The 16659-nt window shown below is 41.3% G+C and overlaps 1 protein-coding gene across 4 annotated transcripts in view; it reads left to right on the top strand.

Annotated features, from left to right (window-relative positions):
- Positions 1 to 16659, top strand: part of LOC122790442 (discoidin domain-containing receptor 2-like) — a 1000047-nt gene that overhangs the window by 797310 nt on the left and 186078 nt on the right. For 3 of the 4 annotated variants that reach the window (XM_044057975.1, XM_044057974.1, XM_044057973.1), the window contains one exon: positions 4263 to 4370. The exons of the other annotated variant lie outside the window; for it this stretch is intronic. In XM_044057975.1, the coding sequence (XP_043913910.1) occupies positions 4263 to 4370 (108 nt within the window). The remainder of the gene's footprint in view (positions 1 to 4262; positions 4371 to 16659) is intronic. 4 annotated transcript variants of the gene reach the window in all.

The raw sequence follows: 16659 nt of genomic DNA, 5'->3' as shown, positions 1-16659 counted from the left end.
ATTTTTATTTTGGAGTGCAGCAAAGGATTTGGATGTTTCTGAGCCTAATTTGAGTGTGGCTCTTCAATATCTTACTGAGTTATTGGACAAAGGTTTGTCTTTCTCTTCCATTAAGATTCATGCTGCAGCAATTTCAGCTCACTATGATTGTGACCCACCATTGTTTTCTCATCCTTTGTTCAAGCAATTTCTTAGAGGGGCAAAGAATATAAGACCCCCGTAGAGCTCCTACTCCTGCTTGGGACCTCAATTTTGTGTTGGAGAAACTTACTCTACAACCTTTTGAGCCCTGCCGCTACTGCTGAATTGAAATACTTGTCATGGAAGACTGCTTTTTTGTTGGCCATTACTTCTGCAAGAAGGGTTTCTGAGTTGCAGGCCCTTATGGCGGTTGAGCCTTTTGATTTTCCATAAGGATAGGGTATCATTACGTACTAATCCTTCCTTTATGCCTAAGGTGGTTTCTAGTGTGGCTTTAAACCAAACTATTCATTTGCCTACTTTTTATGCAGATCCCCAAAATAGGGGAAAAGATTTTGCACACTTTAGATGTACACAGGCAGTTGCGTTATTATTTAAGCAGGACTAGGGATTTTAGGCAGTCTCAGCAGTTGTTTGTTTCTTTTGCTTTGAGTTCTCAGGGCAAGCCTGTGTCAAAACAAACTATATCTAAGTGGATTGGGTTTTGCATTGCATTCTGTTATTCCCATCATGGCAAGGAGATTCCAGCTGGGATTAGGCCTCATTCCACTAGGGCTACTGCCACTACAACAGCATTTCTAAGGGGTGGCAACTAAGGATATTTTGGAGGCAGCTACTTGGAGTTCAGTGCATACTTTCTCCAAGCATTACCACCTTCCTCTCTATTCTAAATCCAGGGCTGGTTTTGCCACTGCTGTGTTGCAGGGCATTTTGGCAGCTCCTGCTTCATTATAGTTTAGCCATCCTCCCTTACCTCTGCTTTGGGATTCTACCCAAGTGTTAGGACTGCAGCAATGTGAGATGAAGAACATAGTACAGTTTTGTACCTACCATAAATGTAGATGTTCAAGATCCACCTGTGTTTAGGGGTGGTTGTGTGGGTGGGGTTCTATTTTGGTATATATTGTATATATATTAGGTACAGGAGTGTTTGGTGTTTTGGTTTTGGCCTTATCTTTTTAGGGTCTTCTGACATCTGGGGCAAGAAAAGACTGAGGATATGCTGATGTCAGAAAAATGCCCAACTGGGACAGCGGACTACCCAAGTGTTAGGACTGCAGCAATGTGGATCTTCGAACATCTACATTTATGGTAGGTACAAAACTGTACTTTTCATACCTCTCAATGTCTTAGAGCAAGAAATCTAGACAAAGCCACAAGTAATGGGGAACAAAGGCCAAAAAATAAGGACAGTTTTTAAATATTGCTCTTACAAACTTAGAATAATGGGTTTTGCACTAGCGTGAATTTTCTGAATGGTATGAAGTCTGAAACTTTAATGCCTGTCATTTTCTTCACTTGTTATTGATTTGCCACTCATTTGCCAGAAAACCACAATTTTATGAAAAGCACCAAAAATACAGAGCAAAAGTCTGGACATTCTGCGAAAATCTGTAGAGTTGAGAGTTATGATGGCAGCTCTTTCTGTTTTCTTTCATATTGCACATTTTAAGATGTACCATCACACTTTTGCAATATTCTGAAGAAGTGTACTTTTTCTCTATAATACAATATCAAGATATTTGTAATTGTTCATGTCCCCACACCCTGGCTACAGCAACTCATCTCTGGACTGTCCTCAAAAAGAATGGGCAGGTTGTTTCCCTAGTAAACCGATTCTCACTTGCCCTTTTTAACAGATTCTGTTTCCACTTTTACTACCATTATTAGTGAAGGCATGCATAAGGCTGGCCATATAGCAGGATGCTACATTTTACATATCTCACTGACTGCAAAAGCTGCGAGGCTTGTTGTATACTAATATTTAAATCCTTCCATGGGTGTGAGTGCAGAGCAAGCCTCCCATACCTCCGTGTCTGCTGGTTATTAACAGTGGTTACCGTCTCATATCACACCTGCCTGCAATTTCCTCTTATTCCTTTCCCTTACATAAAAGGATAAGTCTGCTTCTGAGCTCATCTGGAAAAAAAAAACTGCACTCGGGGGGGGGGGGGGGGGTCGCAACAAATGAAAAGGTGCTTTTCACACCTAATAGGCAAGGTTAACAATGATGGGGCTTTCCTTTGCTGTATGATCCCATACCATGTTTTGGTACCAGTTATTACTGTGAGAAATTAACTGTAAATTACGTATTTTTTTCCTAAGTACTTTTGCAGCAGCTGTATAAGTGAGAAAAGAAGTTGTGCAGTTTGTGCAAGCAAATCACTTTTCAAAGGGGTAGTTTTGCGATACATATTTGTGGCTAATTGTGCTGTTCAAAGAATCTTTGTCCTGTTACATTCCTTTACTAGGCTTTTAACTGATTTCAGTCACTTATGGTTAGCTATATTGTAAGTAAATACCCCATAATTAGTAAGCTATCTATGGACTTTAATGTTTCTTTAACACCTAATGATACCTTAGGCTACATGTTGTTTGTCTTTTCCCAGTTAGGGGTTGCCACAGTGGAACTTCGGTCCGCTAATGATTGGCAGTAGATTTTTTTTGTAATGGTGCTGAGTTGCCAGCCCAACCTTCAACGAAGGCACGCTCATTCACGCATGTCTTTCGAACGCCACTCAACCGCGGGGAGGACATGCAGACTCCACACAGAAGGCACTCCAGCCAAGAATCGAATGGGAGAACCTCTTGCTGTGAGGCGACAACACTACCGCTGCACCACCGTGGCTTACATGCCTTTTTTAAATTATTTTTCTACTTACCTGGAGGTTGAGTAACTAGAGGAAACAGACAAAGTAGATTTTCTCATCCTGTGGAGTGCAGACACTGAGTGGTGGTGGGTGCTAAGTGGAATGCCAGACTTTGCTGCAGCAGATGTTGAAGACAAGTTGAGAAATTAAATTGTAATAATATGCACAGCAGCTCCACTCACTACTGCCTGCCTGCTGGTATTCCATGATGCTGATGTCATTACATGCATCCCTGCACGTTGATGTTGCAGAATACCTTGCTGGCGACACGTGCTGATGTCAGCCATAAGTTTAAAGTTGTATTACAAATAAAAAAAAAAATTTGAAAAAAAACAGGAATTAAAGGGACCACTTGAGAATTCTTGGCACTCCGCTGTTTTGCTCTCAAAACCAGTAAATAGTGAGGAATGTAGTATGATTTAAAGGTTTTATGGGGGGAGGAATGCCGAAAAGTAGGGACAAATTTAAATACTGCTCTTATAAACTTAGAAAATTGCCAAACTCCAAGAACCAAAAATTCACAAAGGCACAGGACCACCAAGAGCTGGACTCAATAATTTATTTAGCGTTTTCGTCAGTTGTGAACTATGACTTCTTCAGACTAAATGTTTTAAATATTCTGAAGAAGTCATAGTTCACAACTGACGAAAGCGCTAAGTAAATTATTGATTCCACCTCGTGGTGGTCCTGTGCCTTTGTGAATTTTTGAAACTTAGAAAATTACTAGAGTAATAGGTTTTGCTTTAGTATGCATTCTCAAATGCGTATGAAGTCGGAAATTTAAATGTATACTTCAATCCTCATTTATTTGCCAGAAAAACATACATTTTATGACAAATGGCCCAAAAATATAAGGTGAAAATCTGGATAGTTGAGAGGTATGCTTCAGTAAACTTAGAACTACAGATTCAGTAGGTTTACAACCCCAGTGGAAGAGAAGGAAAGGATGACCGTAAATAGCTTGCATTGTAGGCATTGTCTTCCTAAAAATCTTGAATATAATTCAGCATATTATGTAAAAGCCAGAGAAACAGATTTCTAAAGAAAATAGCCACTATTGTTTGATTTCATGGAAACCTAAAATGATGTGCACTGAGGAAGCAGAGTAGCAATGAAGTACCGTACATTGTGAGAAACTGCAAGTCTTGCTTTTATAAAATGTGGCAGGAAAGGAATACTTTTATAGGTAGGAAAATGTACTCTTTAATGAAGAGATGTAATTCATGGAGAAAGAATTACTGTCTGGAACTGTCGTTATGTGAAGTAAGTGGTATCTGGTGATAATGATCTAAAGGTGTGATCGATCTCATTACCTCAAAGATCTCCAATTAATTTATTTGGGGGCAGTAATTCACATTCTGTACTTTGTTTTTCACCTAACCATGTGTTTTCCTCTACTTTCACTTGTAGTACTCTGCCTTAGCAATCCCAGCTATGATCTTTTTCTCTCTTCAATCTTTACGCTGTCTCACTGGCCTGGTTGGCATATCGGGGAAACTAAACTGCATGGCAAAAATGGTAAGCAGAAATGATGCTTCACTACTGCTGTGCATATGTGTGTGTGTGTGTTGTGGCTGGATGATCAGCAGTTCAAGTTATAGATAATTTTATACAATGGGATGCATAACTAAAGTTATAACCCTGGCCTGCATGCATTTCTTTGCATTTAGCACCTCAGTGTGAGTACCTTTATAGGTTCTCAGACATTTTGTCTGATGAGCAAATGTTTACATTTTTTATCTAGTGAAAACTTTTGATTATGCTTTAAACATTTTATTTAATCTACTAATTTTGTCTCTCAATCCCCACAACGCATGTACTTACATTCATCTATACTTTCCCAGCGTATATTAGCTTGTTTGCCATCCTGTGTCAGTTGTTTATTCATGCTTAAGTGTTATATAATTCACACCATCTCACTATGGATTACACCTTCCCTATCTCAAAATGATTAGTTCCTCCACACCTCTACTGCTCACTTCAGCTCTGTCAATCTTAGAAAAAAGGTCACAGGTTGCATTTGAACTTTGAAGGTATTTTTTTCTTTAAAATGCGAGTATATTCACACTGATTTTGATGCTGGACAGTTTTTTTTTTTCTTTAAAATGTGAGTATATTTACATTTCTTTCAATGCTTTGCTGCTTTCTTTTATTGCTTATACCTTTTGTTGGTTTTCTCTAACTTGTGAATAAATTTTCCTTTCTCAGTCTTTCTCCCTCTCTCTCTCTTGTGTGTTTGGACCTTAGTCCACCTTAATGGCACTGGCATTCTTCCTTTCCAACAAAAAATGTGTGCATGCGTGTAAAACAACAAAAACTACTACTAGGTGAAGGAATGAGGCAAAACAAATGTTTGTGCATTTTCTTAGTGATGCTAATGATTAAGAACATGTCACTACTGATACCCAATGCCCTAGGCAAACAATAGCACCAGATGTATAGATTTTTTGCAGTTCCATTTTTTTTGGTTCTATAGACCGTCCTACCCCCTTGTAGTTGACAGCAAAAACCTTCTGGAGGTCCTAGAACTTGGGCATCAATTGTGGTTAAATGCAGAGATTCCCCCGGCATTAATGAAAATCTTAATATTAGGTGTGCGTTGAGGTGGTACAGATAACCTAGCCCCACCACCTACTTCGACCTACCAAACCACTTCTCATTCCCCTCCATTGGAACACTGTTAATCACACACCTCCAACACCAGATTGGTGATCAGAACCCTTTATTTTACATGATTGGTCAAACCCCTTGATATTGCATTATACCTTAAGAAGCTCACACACCACACCTCCCACACCAGATAGGAGACCTGTGACAAAGATCAGCTACATTACCTGAATGGCTTAAACTCAGTTGACCACTCTTTACTTTATCTGTATAGGCTAGTGAAAATACTTGATTGACATGTTATGTATTTATTAAAGTTTATTATTTATTTTACTCATTTCTGATGGCGTTCTTAAGATATTAATGAATGAAAGTGCTCAAACACTTGTTTTGCCTCATGTCTTTACCTAGTAGAAATTGTTTTTGTTGTTTAGCTGTGATCCTTCACTTAAGGTGTGTTAGTTGTATTCAGAGGTTATTAAAACAGACTGTGTGTTCAAGATGTCACTCTGGGAAGATGGTCGCTCACTATGGTCATAGTGGTAAATGTCTGATTTGTTTGGGGGAAATTTATTGTAAGTATTCGGTCTCTAGACAGCTTACTTTTCTTTACAGTAAAACATAGGCAAGACCAATCAAGGATGGATATCTGTGAAAAGGCTCACTTGCTGACTCTCTTTCTGATCTAAAAATGCCTTTGGTGTTGAGGCCTATACCAGGGTGACCTCAGAGCTCCTCAGTTTTAATAATTTCTTCTCCACCCTGAAAGAATCATAAGTTGCATAAATGACAGAGGATTTCTTCTTGAGATTTTGAGGTCATACTGAAGACTACTGAGCTGTCCATGAAACAGATTCTTATGAAAATTGAGAAGGCTTTACTGGCTCTGACAAATTATTTTAATTTTACTGTGCAAGTATTTGATATCAAGGTAAACTTCTGTCCCTGTTGTTATAGATTTTGATTACAAAAGATTTGCCGTATTTCTCAAGCCCAAAGCAAGGCTTCCCTTTCAATCTTACTGTCATCTTTATCAGTCTCATCTTTTCATCTTTTACATTGGTGGTGTTGAAGGGCCCTGTGTTAGATCTGCTGTTCTCAGTAGTGCTTTTGTGGTTGCTTCTCAGGCTCAGTAAGTCTGTAATGACATCAACCCACATTTTTAGTGCCAGTGTTAGCATCTTTACTCTTCATGCCAGAGTCTTTTGCCTCAGTCATCCAAGGCCAGATGCAACCTTGATGACTACCTCAAAATTAAGCTAGCAGCTGCTGTTGCTATGATGTCTTCTGCTGCCATGACTGACTACAACATTGGCATTCTGTCTCACAAGAAGGACCCTTGACTAAGCATGTAGCTTTGCAACCAACCATTCAGCAAGACACAGATCCAGGACTTTTTGCAAATCCCTAAGATAACTTCAGCTCATAAAACAATTTTTCTGTCCTCAGAATTCCTGCTCCAAAGTTTTTTGGGAGGGCTGTGTACAAGAGCCAGCATGTCAGCTTACAGGCTGATTCAGCCACATTTGATGTTGATGAAGAAGAGATGCCAGTTTCCCAACATGCACTCGAGTGACCTCCCATGTTTGAGGAGGTCTTGAAGATAATGCACCACAGGAAGGGGTAGACTCCTTAGCCTCCCACAGACCTTTAGGGTCTCCTTAGCCAACATCATAAGTGGCTCCTCCTGGTAGTTGTTGTAATGGGCAAGCTGATGTCCCATTTAGCAACAGTATCCACTATAGAAAGTCTCAAGACATAAACATCTTATAGTACAATTGAGAGCTCAGCCAGAGTCACTGGATCTAGCATAGTTCTATGTTAGCATGTGGCTCTATTTAACTGGCTTCAGTAAGGACAATTAATTCTGTGTTCCACGGGCTATGTTTAGTCCAGAAAGCATGGAAGAGGAGGGGAAAGTATTGTGGCTGTAGATATCAGATTTTAGCAAGCTCAGTGAGCCATTTCAGTGATACAGAGGAGCCAAAACCACGTGTGGTTCAAGTGCAACACACAGCCATAGAATAAGCAACAGTCTGGAAAGAATCCTAATTCACAGGGTAATTTCCGGAGAGGTTACTGACCCAGAGAGCAGGTTCCTCAGCAGCAGACATTAAGCCTTGTACAACTGCCCCCTCCAGTGGATGCATCTACGGAACATTTATCCCTCCATCTGTCACCGAGGACAGTTGAATCATCATGGGTTATATCCATAAAGTAGCACCCAATCCTGATGTCATTATCCATCCTTACCTTTGCTGTGGTTGTCCCACTTTATAAAAACAATGGCAAGGAATGAGCATTTTACCCTTTGCTGCAAAAGACCCATCCAAGATTTATGTAGAATCTAAATTGCCTGAATGCATATATCCCAAAACAGATATTTTACGTTGTCAGAGTGAGTCATTTCTGGACTGTGTCATATGATCTCATCTCAGTCTTTCTAGGATGTTCAGTAAATACATTTATCTGGCAGCAGCTTACTGACATCTGCAAGAAGCTCAGGTGTTTCCTTACTAGAAGACTAACTCCTAGCTGGTCCTCCAGTCATGCTCTAGTAACAGTATTCACGTTCTTGGGATAGCAGTAAATCTAGTCAAAGTGCAAACTAGTGCCATCACGGCTATTCGCATTTACTTGCTGCACCCTGGGTACTAGGACATGCTGAGCATCACTGCCCACAGTCCGAATACAGTCCTTGTAGGTCAAGGTGCCCTACCTTCCAATACAACAGCAAATCTCAGTCCATTTTTTTATGAAGTTACTGGGTCTCCTAACTAGAGGTGGGCATGCCTGGGATTTCTGAAGAAGAGCTGAGCAAGAGCCAAGCTGAGTCTGGCTCTGCTCTTAAGGTCCACTAAGAGCCGGAATTGGGACAGTAACTCGGTTAAAAATAACTGTCTGGAAGTTCACAGCAAATTATTTAATTAAACCATAGATACAGCCGAATAAACATTGGCATTGCCAGCGTTCACTGAAATGGATGAATGTTGGCAGTATGTTGCTCACACTTCCTGACAGCTTACACCCAACCACCCCTTTCACCATGCCCAAGCTAAAGGTCTGCTGACAATGAAGAATAAAACAAAATATATAATAAGGACAGCTTAGAAGTACAGCACTTTGTATGCAGGAATGGGAATGTTGCCCTGGCAGGTAGGAAGAAATTTATTTTTTCACTTTGTGGTCTAATGATTTAGTGTGCAGTAGCTTCACCACACTTTCTAAGAAATGGTCAAACAGCCCAAAGTAAAAATCTTGATACACTGCCTAAATGGAAAAAAAGCCTTGTAAAATGCTGGATTTAGATAGTTTTATGTAAGCAACAATATTACATTTCCCTTAAGACAGCCCACAATAATAATAAAAGCGCAACAATATTATTTGAGTACAAAATAAATTCACTGTCCCAGTGGACTGTACCCTTTCTGAGAGGGTACTCCACAGCTGACTGTGGAGTTGCTCCAAAATATAATACTGTCAAACTTTGCTCTTTGATAAATACTGCCCTCCAATAAACTTTATGAACCACAACTGGCCTTTCCTCTCATGTATCTATGCCCCCAAAATGATAGTCCCATTCTGTACACTAATTTCACACTGAGAAAACAATGAAAAATGTAAGAACTACTAACATTTTGCTGTTTCAGCTAGATTGGTAAACACATACACTGCCCCAACAAGTCATAATAACTTTTTTGCTAGCAGTGATTATATGATGACCTTGGACTTTCATGTACAAGATGCCTCCACACCCCTTCCCCAAAAATGTAGACTATAGGTGGTTCCTATCATGAGAAGTCATGTAGACCACTGTATACATTTTTAGCATTAACTGTGGTATACAGTATATTCTTGATATGAGAACATGGACCACAAACTGCATGCTGTGTCAGGGCTATACACTCAGTGGCTTAGAAATTACCTCTAATTGATTTGGTCACTTGACTACTGTTGTCAGAAAAAGGGTGTGGGAATCCGTCTGTGCTAAATGGATTTTGCACCTTACCTATTTTGCCTCACAGTAAGATGTTGTCCTGTTCGATTCTCAGCTAAAGCGTCTTCTGTGTGGAGACATGCGTGAATGGGTGTATCTTTGTTGAAGGTTGTGCGTCAGAGCTGGCAACTCGATACATAAAAATCTACTGCCAATCATTAGCGGACCAGAGTTCCGCTGTGGCGACCCCTAACCGGGAAAAGCCGAAAGATACAACAACCTATTTCAATCTGTGTCAGGGACCCATGCTAATGATGGGAGGAGGTCTATATGTCACTAGTGGGCCAGTGTGTACCTGCAACAAAATCCAGCAGGTACGGGATGAACATTGTTCAGCTGCTAGTTGATTTGCCTAGGATAGCTCTGTTGGGCAGCTGGACATAAAACCAGTCCACTTGCTAAAGATGAAGTAAGGTTGCTGTACACTGAACATAAGTTCTGTGATGGGGTGCATCTTTAAAGTGAATGATATGATGGTAAGGACAAGATCTAATCTGTATATTCATGAGACAAGGTGGAAGTACAGGGCAGCAATGTCTCTTGGTGTGGGATCTATAATCTACTACTGTAGGAGAGGGCAAACTAGAAAAGGTGTGCACATTGTGGTGAGAAGGTGTCTTTTGAAAACAGTGAGGGATTTCATCAGGATCGGATTCCCTGGGTTCATGTGGTTGGGGCAACAACAATAATAAAGGAAAAGCCATTCTGGACTTTGTATGCAAATGACTTAACAGTTGCCAACACAGGATTCAGCGAGAGACAATCACATACAAGAGCGCCTACTCTGGTAGACTTCCTTCTAGTATAGGAAAGGATATTGGAGTCAAATCAGAGATTGCAAATTCATCTCTATTGAAAGTGTTGCCCTCAAGCATACACCATTGCTGGTCACAATGTGATGCAAGCAGTGGTGAGAGAAGGTTCTACGGTCAGCAGAGACTAGGCTGAAGACCTGGAAGTAGAGTGAAAGCACAGGAGTTCAAGGAGAAAGATACATGTGGCTCTAGTGCCTCAAAGAGGAGGAAATAGATGGAGACAAAGAATGGTAGCATCTCAAAACAGCAAGTGAAAAGATAATAGAACAGATCTGTGGTCATGCTAAATTTGGAAATAAGTTACATAAGGCAAGCTGGTGGTGAAATGCAAAAATCCAGAAAGTTACCAAATGTAGGAAGAACTCAAGAAGTGAAAGTTAGAAAAGATGGACTAGTCTAATAAGGAATACTAGATAGCTAAAAAATCAGCTAAGAGAGTAATCTCTCTAACAAAGAGCTAGGCATCAGAGAATCTCTTCCATCTTCTGTAAAGTGACTGTCTAAATGACAAATTCTTATTAGATTGTAAGGCAATGACGGAGAGACCAAGAAAGTGGCAGACACCATTCATAAGGGATGCCAGAGGACATAAAGGGAAGATAGGTGTACTTCAAGAACCGCATGAATGCAGAAAATCCAGAGAAGCTGTGCTCTCATTGGTACAGTCTACAGTGAATGATAAAGAAAAACCCATTGTCATTAAAGTATGATGTGCACTAAGGAAAACAAAGTCATGGAAAGTGGCAGGCTAACACGAAGTCACAGGAGATATGATCAAGATATTGCATGTATTGCAGAAACAATGGCTCCTGGCAATACTCATCACAGTATGGAAAAAAAGTTGTATCCTAGATGATTGGAGAATAAGGATTTTAGAGTCTGAGGCAAGAACAAAGTGGGCAGTCACAAATGCAGTGAGTACAATAGTGTCACAGTCCTTTCACACTACATGAAAGTAGTGGAGTGGGCGATGGCTAAATGAATACACAGAGTAGTAGAAAGTAAGCTGGGAGATGAGCATGTTGATTTAGAGCAAGATGCAGTGCAACCAACCCAATGTTTGCAGTGAGACATAGTGGAAAAGAAGCTAAACATAATAGAGTCCAGCTAGGCATTCCTGATATGAGGAAAGCATGTGACAGTGTTTCAAGAAAACTAATTTAGGCCATCCTGTGATGATGGTTTGGAGTCCCAGAAGCATTAGTAGACTTGGTGCAGGTCATGTTCAAGGACCTGGTGTTAGTACGTACATAATGTTTGGATTCACAGAGGAATGCCTAGTGGAAGTGGGGGGGACATCATAATTCAGCTGTAGGCCCACTTCTGTTCATTCATATGTGTGATGAACTACATAAATCAGAGAGGATAGAGTGACAAAAATGCTGTATTCAGATAATGTGGACATGCAAGCAGACTATGAAGGATCTTTAGCAAATGGTAGGGAACTGCAATGCAAAACTGAAGCTCACTGGATACAACAGAGTATAGGCAATGGCAGTAAATGAGGATAATCAGAAGCTGAAACTTGAGATAGAAGGGAAACAGTGGAACAAGTTAACTGCGGGTTGCTAGGAAGTGTGGTTGGGGAGAATTGGGGAATATATAAATGAATGAGGAGGTCAAAGATAAAATCAAGGGGGCTACAGTCAGTTGGCACAGTGTCAGGTGTAGTGTGTGACAGTTGAATGCTAAAGAGCCTGAAGTATAAGGTGTACAAAATAGTGATGTGACCAGCACTGCTGTATGGCACAGAAACCTGGGCCGTAAAGGCACAGCAGCTGAAGAAACTTGAGGTGAAGTATATGAAGTGTCTGAGATGGGTATGAAGATTCACACTGTGGGACAGCTGAAGAAATAGGAGCATCATGGCTGAAACCAAAATATCCCAAAATTCAGTGAAGGCTAAAGGAAACACTACAGTGATTTGGGTTACATGAGTTGAAAAGCAGAAGAGAATTTGGTAGAGCAGATATTAAAAAGAGAGGAAGACGTTAAAGGTGGTGAGGACATCTATCAAGGAGATGTATGGCCCTTGTGAGACGTGACTTGCAGAAGTTGGGCGTGACTATTAAGGAATTTAGGAGGGTGGCACTGAACTGAGAGAGGTGGCAACAGATGATACAAGAGGCTCCCTGTTAAAATGCTAAGACTCAGATTGCAGTCTCAGACTACCAAAAGTAAGAGGAGTGAATATCGAACATCACTCTTATCCTGTAACCCCCCCCACCCCCAATGTAGGAGGCAAGCTCCCTCCTCCAGACTTCTTTATATACCATCTCTGAGGTCACCATACCTCAGAGAAAAGGGGAGTGAGTATTCCATGAAATGGCAATCTTGGACTTGGTATATGAAAATCCAGATTTTCGATCTTTTAGTGTCCACATTTTGAGACTTGACAATCTGAGTCCTGGCATTTTAATGGTTATTGATGCAGCACATTGACCCTATGTAAAAATGAGAAAACGGGGGTTGATGATAGAGTTTCCCAGCTTCGGAAGAAGTCATGGTGCAACCTGTTTCTTTCCTTGACCAGCACAGGGCGCAGCACCTCTCTCTCTCTCTCTCTCTCATCTAGATACTGGAGGTACCCAGAGTGGATTCTTTCACTCCCAAGTGATCTCCTGTACTCATTATGCTTTTCCTCTATTTTCTCAGATGGCAAGGTGTGTTTAACTCACAAAACATATATCAACGGAAATTCTCAGAGCCTCATTTTGGCCATGGCAGGTCTTTTTCATCCTGGATCTACTGCACATTCTGGAGAAGCCTGTGGTTTTGAAACTGAAAGGCATACGCAGAGACAATGAACTTGTATCCTTTTCCAGAAAAAAATCAAAAACAAAGCATTGGGTAATAAACTTTCAAAAATCATGTAATTTACATTTTTTTGAGTGCAATAACTTTTCCATTTAAAATCAAGATAAACATTTTGCAACAGTAACAGTTCCAAAGTCACTGACTAGAGTTGTAGCAGCTTCAGTAATTAAATTAAAAAAGGCAGTTGTTGATGATAACTGTAGAACATCGGCTTGGTCTTCTCTGTGCGCAAGATGCTTCAAGCTAGCTGTGACATCTAGCTGTAGATTTTTGCATTGGAGCCAACATTGGAGAGGCATTGTTCTCACAAGGAGTCCACCTAAAGGGATTTGCTTAGGACTCTCTTGATTGTTACCAAGGATTAATCTCCTCTTACATGATGTGAAAGTTACACACCTACCATAGGTTGGTACTAGGCTGTTGGCCCTGGGGCCTGTACAAGCCTAGCCATTACAATTTCCTGGCTAGTTCTACCAACAATATTTACTTCCCTGGACCCCTGTCTAACAGGGAGACTGACATGATTCCCGGGGTGAATTTCCTATCTCCCATCCAGTCGTCAAGGTTCCTTTTGAAGAGGGCCAAAGAGGAGCTCTGCTTGACATGTATGGGCAGTCTATTCCAGCGTCTGGGGAGTCTCTGGGTCAGGAACCTATCCCTCCAGCATGTTTTGTTTATTGTGATGACAAGGTTTAGATCCCTGGAGTGTGTGGCTCTGCGGGATTGGGATTTCTTTAAGTGTAACATGTCCAACAGCTCTGGGTTTGACATGGCCTTATATGTTAAGCAGAGATCGCTTCTGAGTAGACGATATGTGACAGTTTTTTTAGACGATCAGCAGAGGGCATCTGCTTTAGGCCTGTGATACTTGTAGTGAGGTATTTCTGTGGCCTTTCCAGTTGTTGCAGATGTCTTGAGAGGTACATACCAACCGAGGCATTGTATTCAATAATGAGTCTAATGAGGGATGAGTACAGTGGGACAATTACCTCCTTTTTGCTGGATGAAAATCCCTTGGTGGTGATGAGGTATGCCACATAGAAGGATTTCCTGACTGTTGTGGTGATGTGGTTATCGAAGGTAAGACCACTGTCCACCTGTGTCCCCAAGTCTCTTATCACACTTTCAGTGTGCTGCCACCTTTGTGGTATTTCATGGGTACATGTTTTTTCCCAAAGGGGATAACTATACATTTCTTGGCATTGAGCTTGATCCCATGGCTCTGGCACCAATCATCTGTTGCTGTAAGGCCCATTTGTAGAATATCCACATCATTTGGGGATTCAGTAATGACTCCTAGTTTGCAGTCATCTGTGAACTTTGTTAGCCAGAATCCCTTAGTGTTGACCTGTACTTCAGAGAAGTAGATGCCAAACAAGAGCAGTCCCAGTACTGAATGCTGAGGTACTCCACTTGTCTGGAGCTGGATTTGGAGTTGGCTACTTTTACAGTGTGGGTTCTGTCATTAAGCCAGTTGGCAACCCATCAAGTGATGTAGGGACTAATGCTCAGCTTAGTAAGTTTTATCTATGATTCCAGAGTGAGGGATGGTGTCAAAGGCCTTGGTGAGGTCCAGATAGGCTGTGTGGACCGCCTTACCCTCGTCCACAGCTCTAGAGACTGATTTGAAGAAGTCAATCAGGTTCAGGAGACAAAATTGGCCCGTCACAAACCCAAACTGAGTGGGGGTCCAGTGTTTGAAGGTTTCCAATGTCTTTGTTTATAAGTTCCATGATAATACATTCCATGGCCTTGCAGATCAGGCTTCTCAGACTGTTGGGGTAGTAGTTCCCAGGTTCCAAGGTGAATCCCCCTTGTGGAGTTGGATAACTGTGGCTGTGTGCCACTCAGTGGGCACGAAGCCTGAGGTGAGGCTATGATTAAACATGACACTTAGGTGAGGTGCCAGTTCATTTTGTAGTTCATGTAGTACACAGCCCGGGATGTCATCTGGTCCCATGGATGCTGTATTCTTAGCTTTGGAGAGTGAGGTTTTTACCTGTGTGGCCGTAATTACCATAATTTGGCAATCTTTCAGTATTGAGATGGGCCCTTTAGGGGGTGAGAGGGGGTTGAAGTTGGCACTGAATTCATCTGCCAGGATATTGGCAATATCCTTGGGATCAGTATATTTAATGCCATTCTGTTGTAGCTCAGAGCAGATCTGAGCATTGCCATTTAGATTCTTGACATAGCTACAGAATGTCTTGTGGTTGTGTTTGAAATCTTAGGCAATTTTATTTTCATAACTAGCTTTGGAGGATTTTATGAGGGATCTCAGCTTCTTACTGAGGCTGGTAAGGGAGTTTTTTGCATCCTGGGATTTTCCTCTTTTCTACAATAGTTTCTTCCTTTTGTTGTAAAGTTTGTTTATGGCAGGGGACCACCAGATTGGCATCCTTTTTTTTGGAGGAGAGGGTCTTGGTTCTGTTTTGGATGGCACGATTCTTGCACGAGTGGATGTGCTTGTACAGTGCCTTAGTGTAGGATTCAGCAGTCAAACTTTCAGTTCCTGTCTGCATGGGTGTCATGAAGTTTGTCACTTCTGACTTGAGTAGCATAAAATTGGCTTTGGAGAAGTTTTTTACAGAGGTTTCATTACTGGAGGGTGGGGGAGGGAATGTGGATGTCAAGGGTGATTAGCTTATGGTCAGACCTAACCAACGAAGGGGTGACCATAGGTGTGGAGCATCAATTTCCCATGTTTGTAATAACCAGGTCTAGGATATTGGCACCCCTGGTGGGACTATGGATTAGTTGATCCATGGCATTGGAATTTATGAATTCCAAGAACCGTTGGGCAAAGGTGTTGATACATGAGTAGTTTTCCCAGTTAATGGAAGGGTAGTTGAAATCACCCAGTATTATGGTGTTTGGTTGTATCTTAATATTTTCCAGCATGTTTAGAAAAGTATAGTGAGAATCTTGGGGCATGGTGGGGGATCTGTAGCAAGCTACAATTTGGATTGCAGTGTTTACCTAGTGTTAGTTGCACCTGGAGAATTTCAGACGCATAGTGTTGGGTAACTAGCCTGGTGGTGTGAATATCCTTGGTGAATATGGACACTCCCCCACCTTTAGTGTTTCGGTCCTGGTTTGGTGACTGAAAAGTGTGGTATGAGTTGTAGCCTGGTATTGCAGGGGTGCTATCTGGAGCCTTGAGCCAGGTCTAATTTATTACACGTATATCAATGTTCTCCATTTTTAGAAGTGCCTCAAGAGAGTGCATTTTGAGGTTTAGACTTCTAGCATTGAGTAGCATTACCTTCAGATCTTGCATGCTTGTACCTGTTATGGTGGTGGTTTTGTCCTTTGAACTTTGCCTAAAAAGGCACTATAGGGGTGCCAAGAGCCATAGCCAGTAACCTGAATCTCAGGGGCGACAGGTGCAGACCATCTCTGGCAAAGCATCGTAGTCTGTTGATCATGTCGTCCCAGGCAGACAGATACTGGATCCCCTTTGAACGACACCAGAAACTTAGCTAATTGTTGAAGTCAGTCATTTTGTCCTTGTACTGTGGTATCAGTCTGGGTGAAGGCAGGATGCTACTCAGGGCTAGGGTCATACCTG

The sequence above is a fragment of the Protopterus annectens genome, chromosome 16.part0 (assembly GCF_019279795.1).
Source record: "Protopterus annectens isolate FY-2018-M chromosome 16.part0, PAN1.0, whole genome shotgun sequence".
In the NCBI taxonomy this organism is placed as follows: domain Eukaryota; kingdom Metazoa; phylum Chordata; order Ceratodontiformes; family Protopteridae; genus Protopterus; species Protopterus annectens.
Note: the sequence above shows the minus strand (reverse complement) of the source record. Positions and strands in the feature narration are given on the sequence as shown.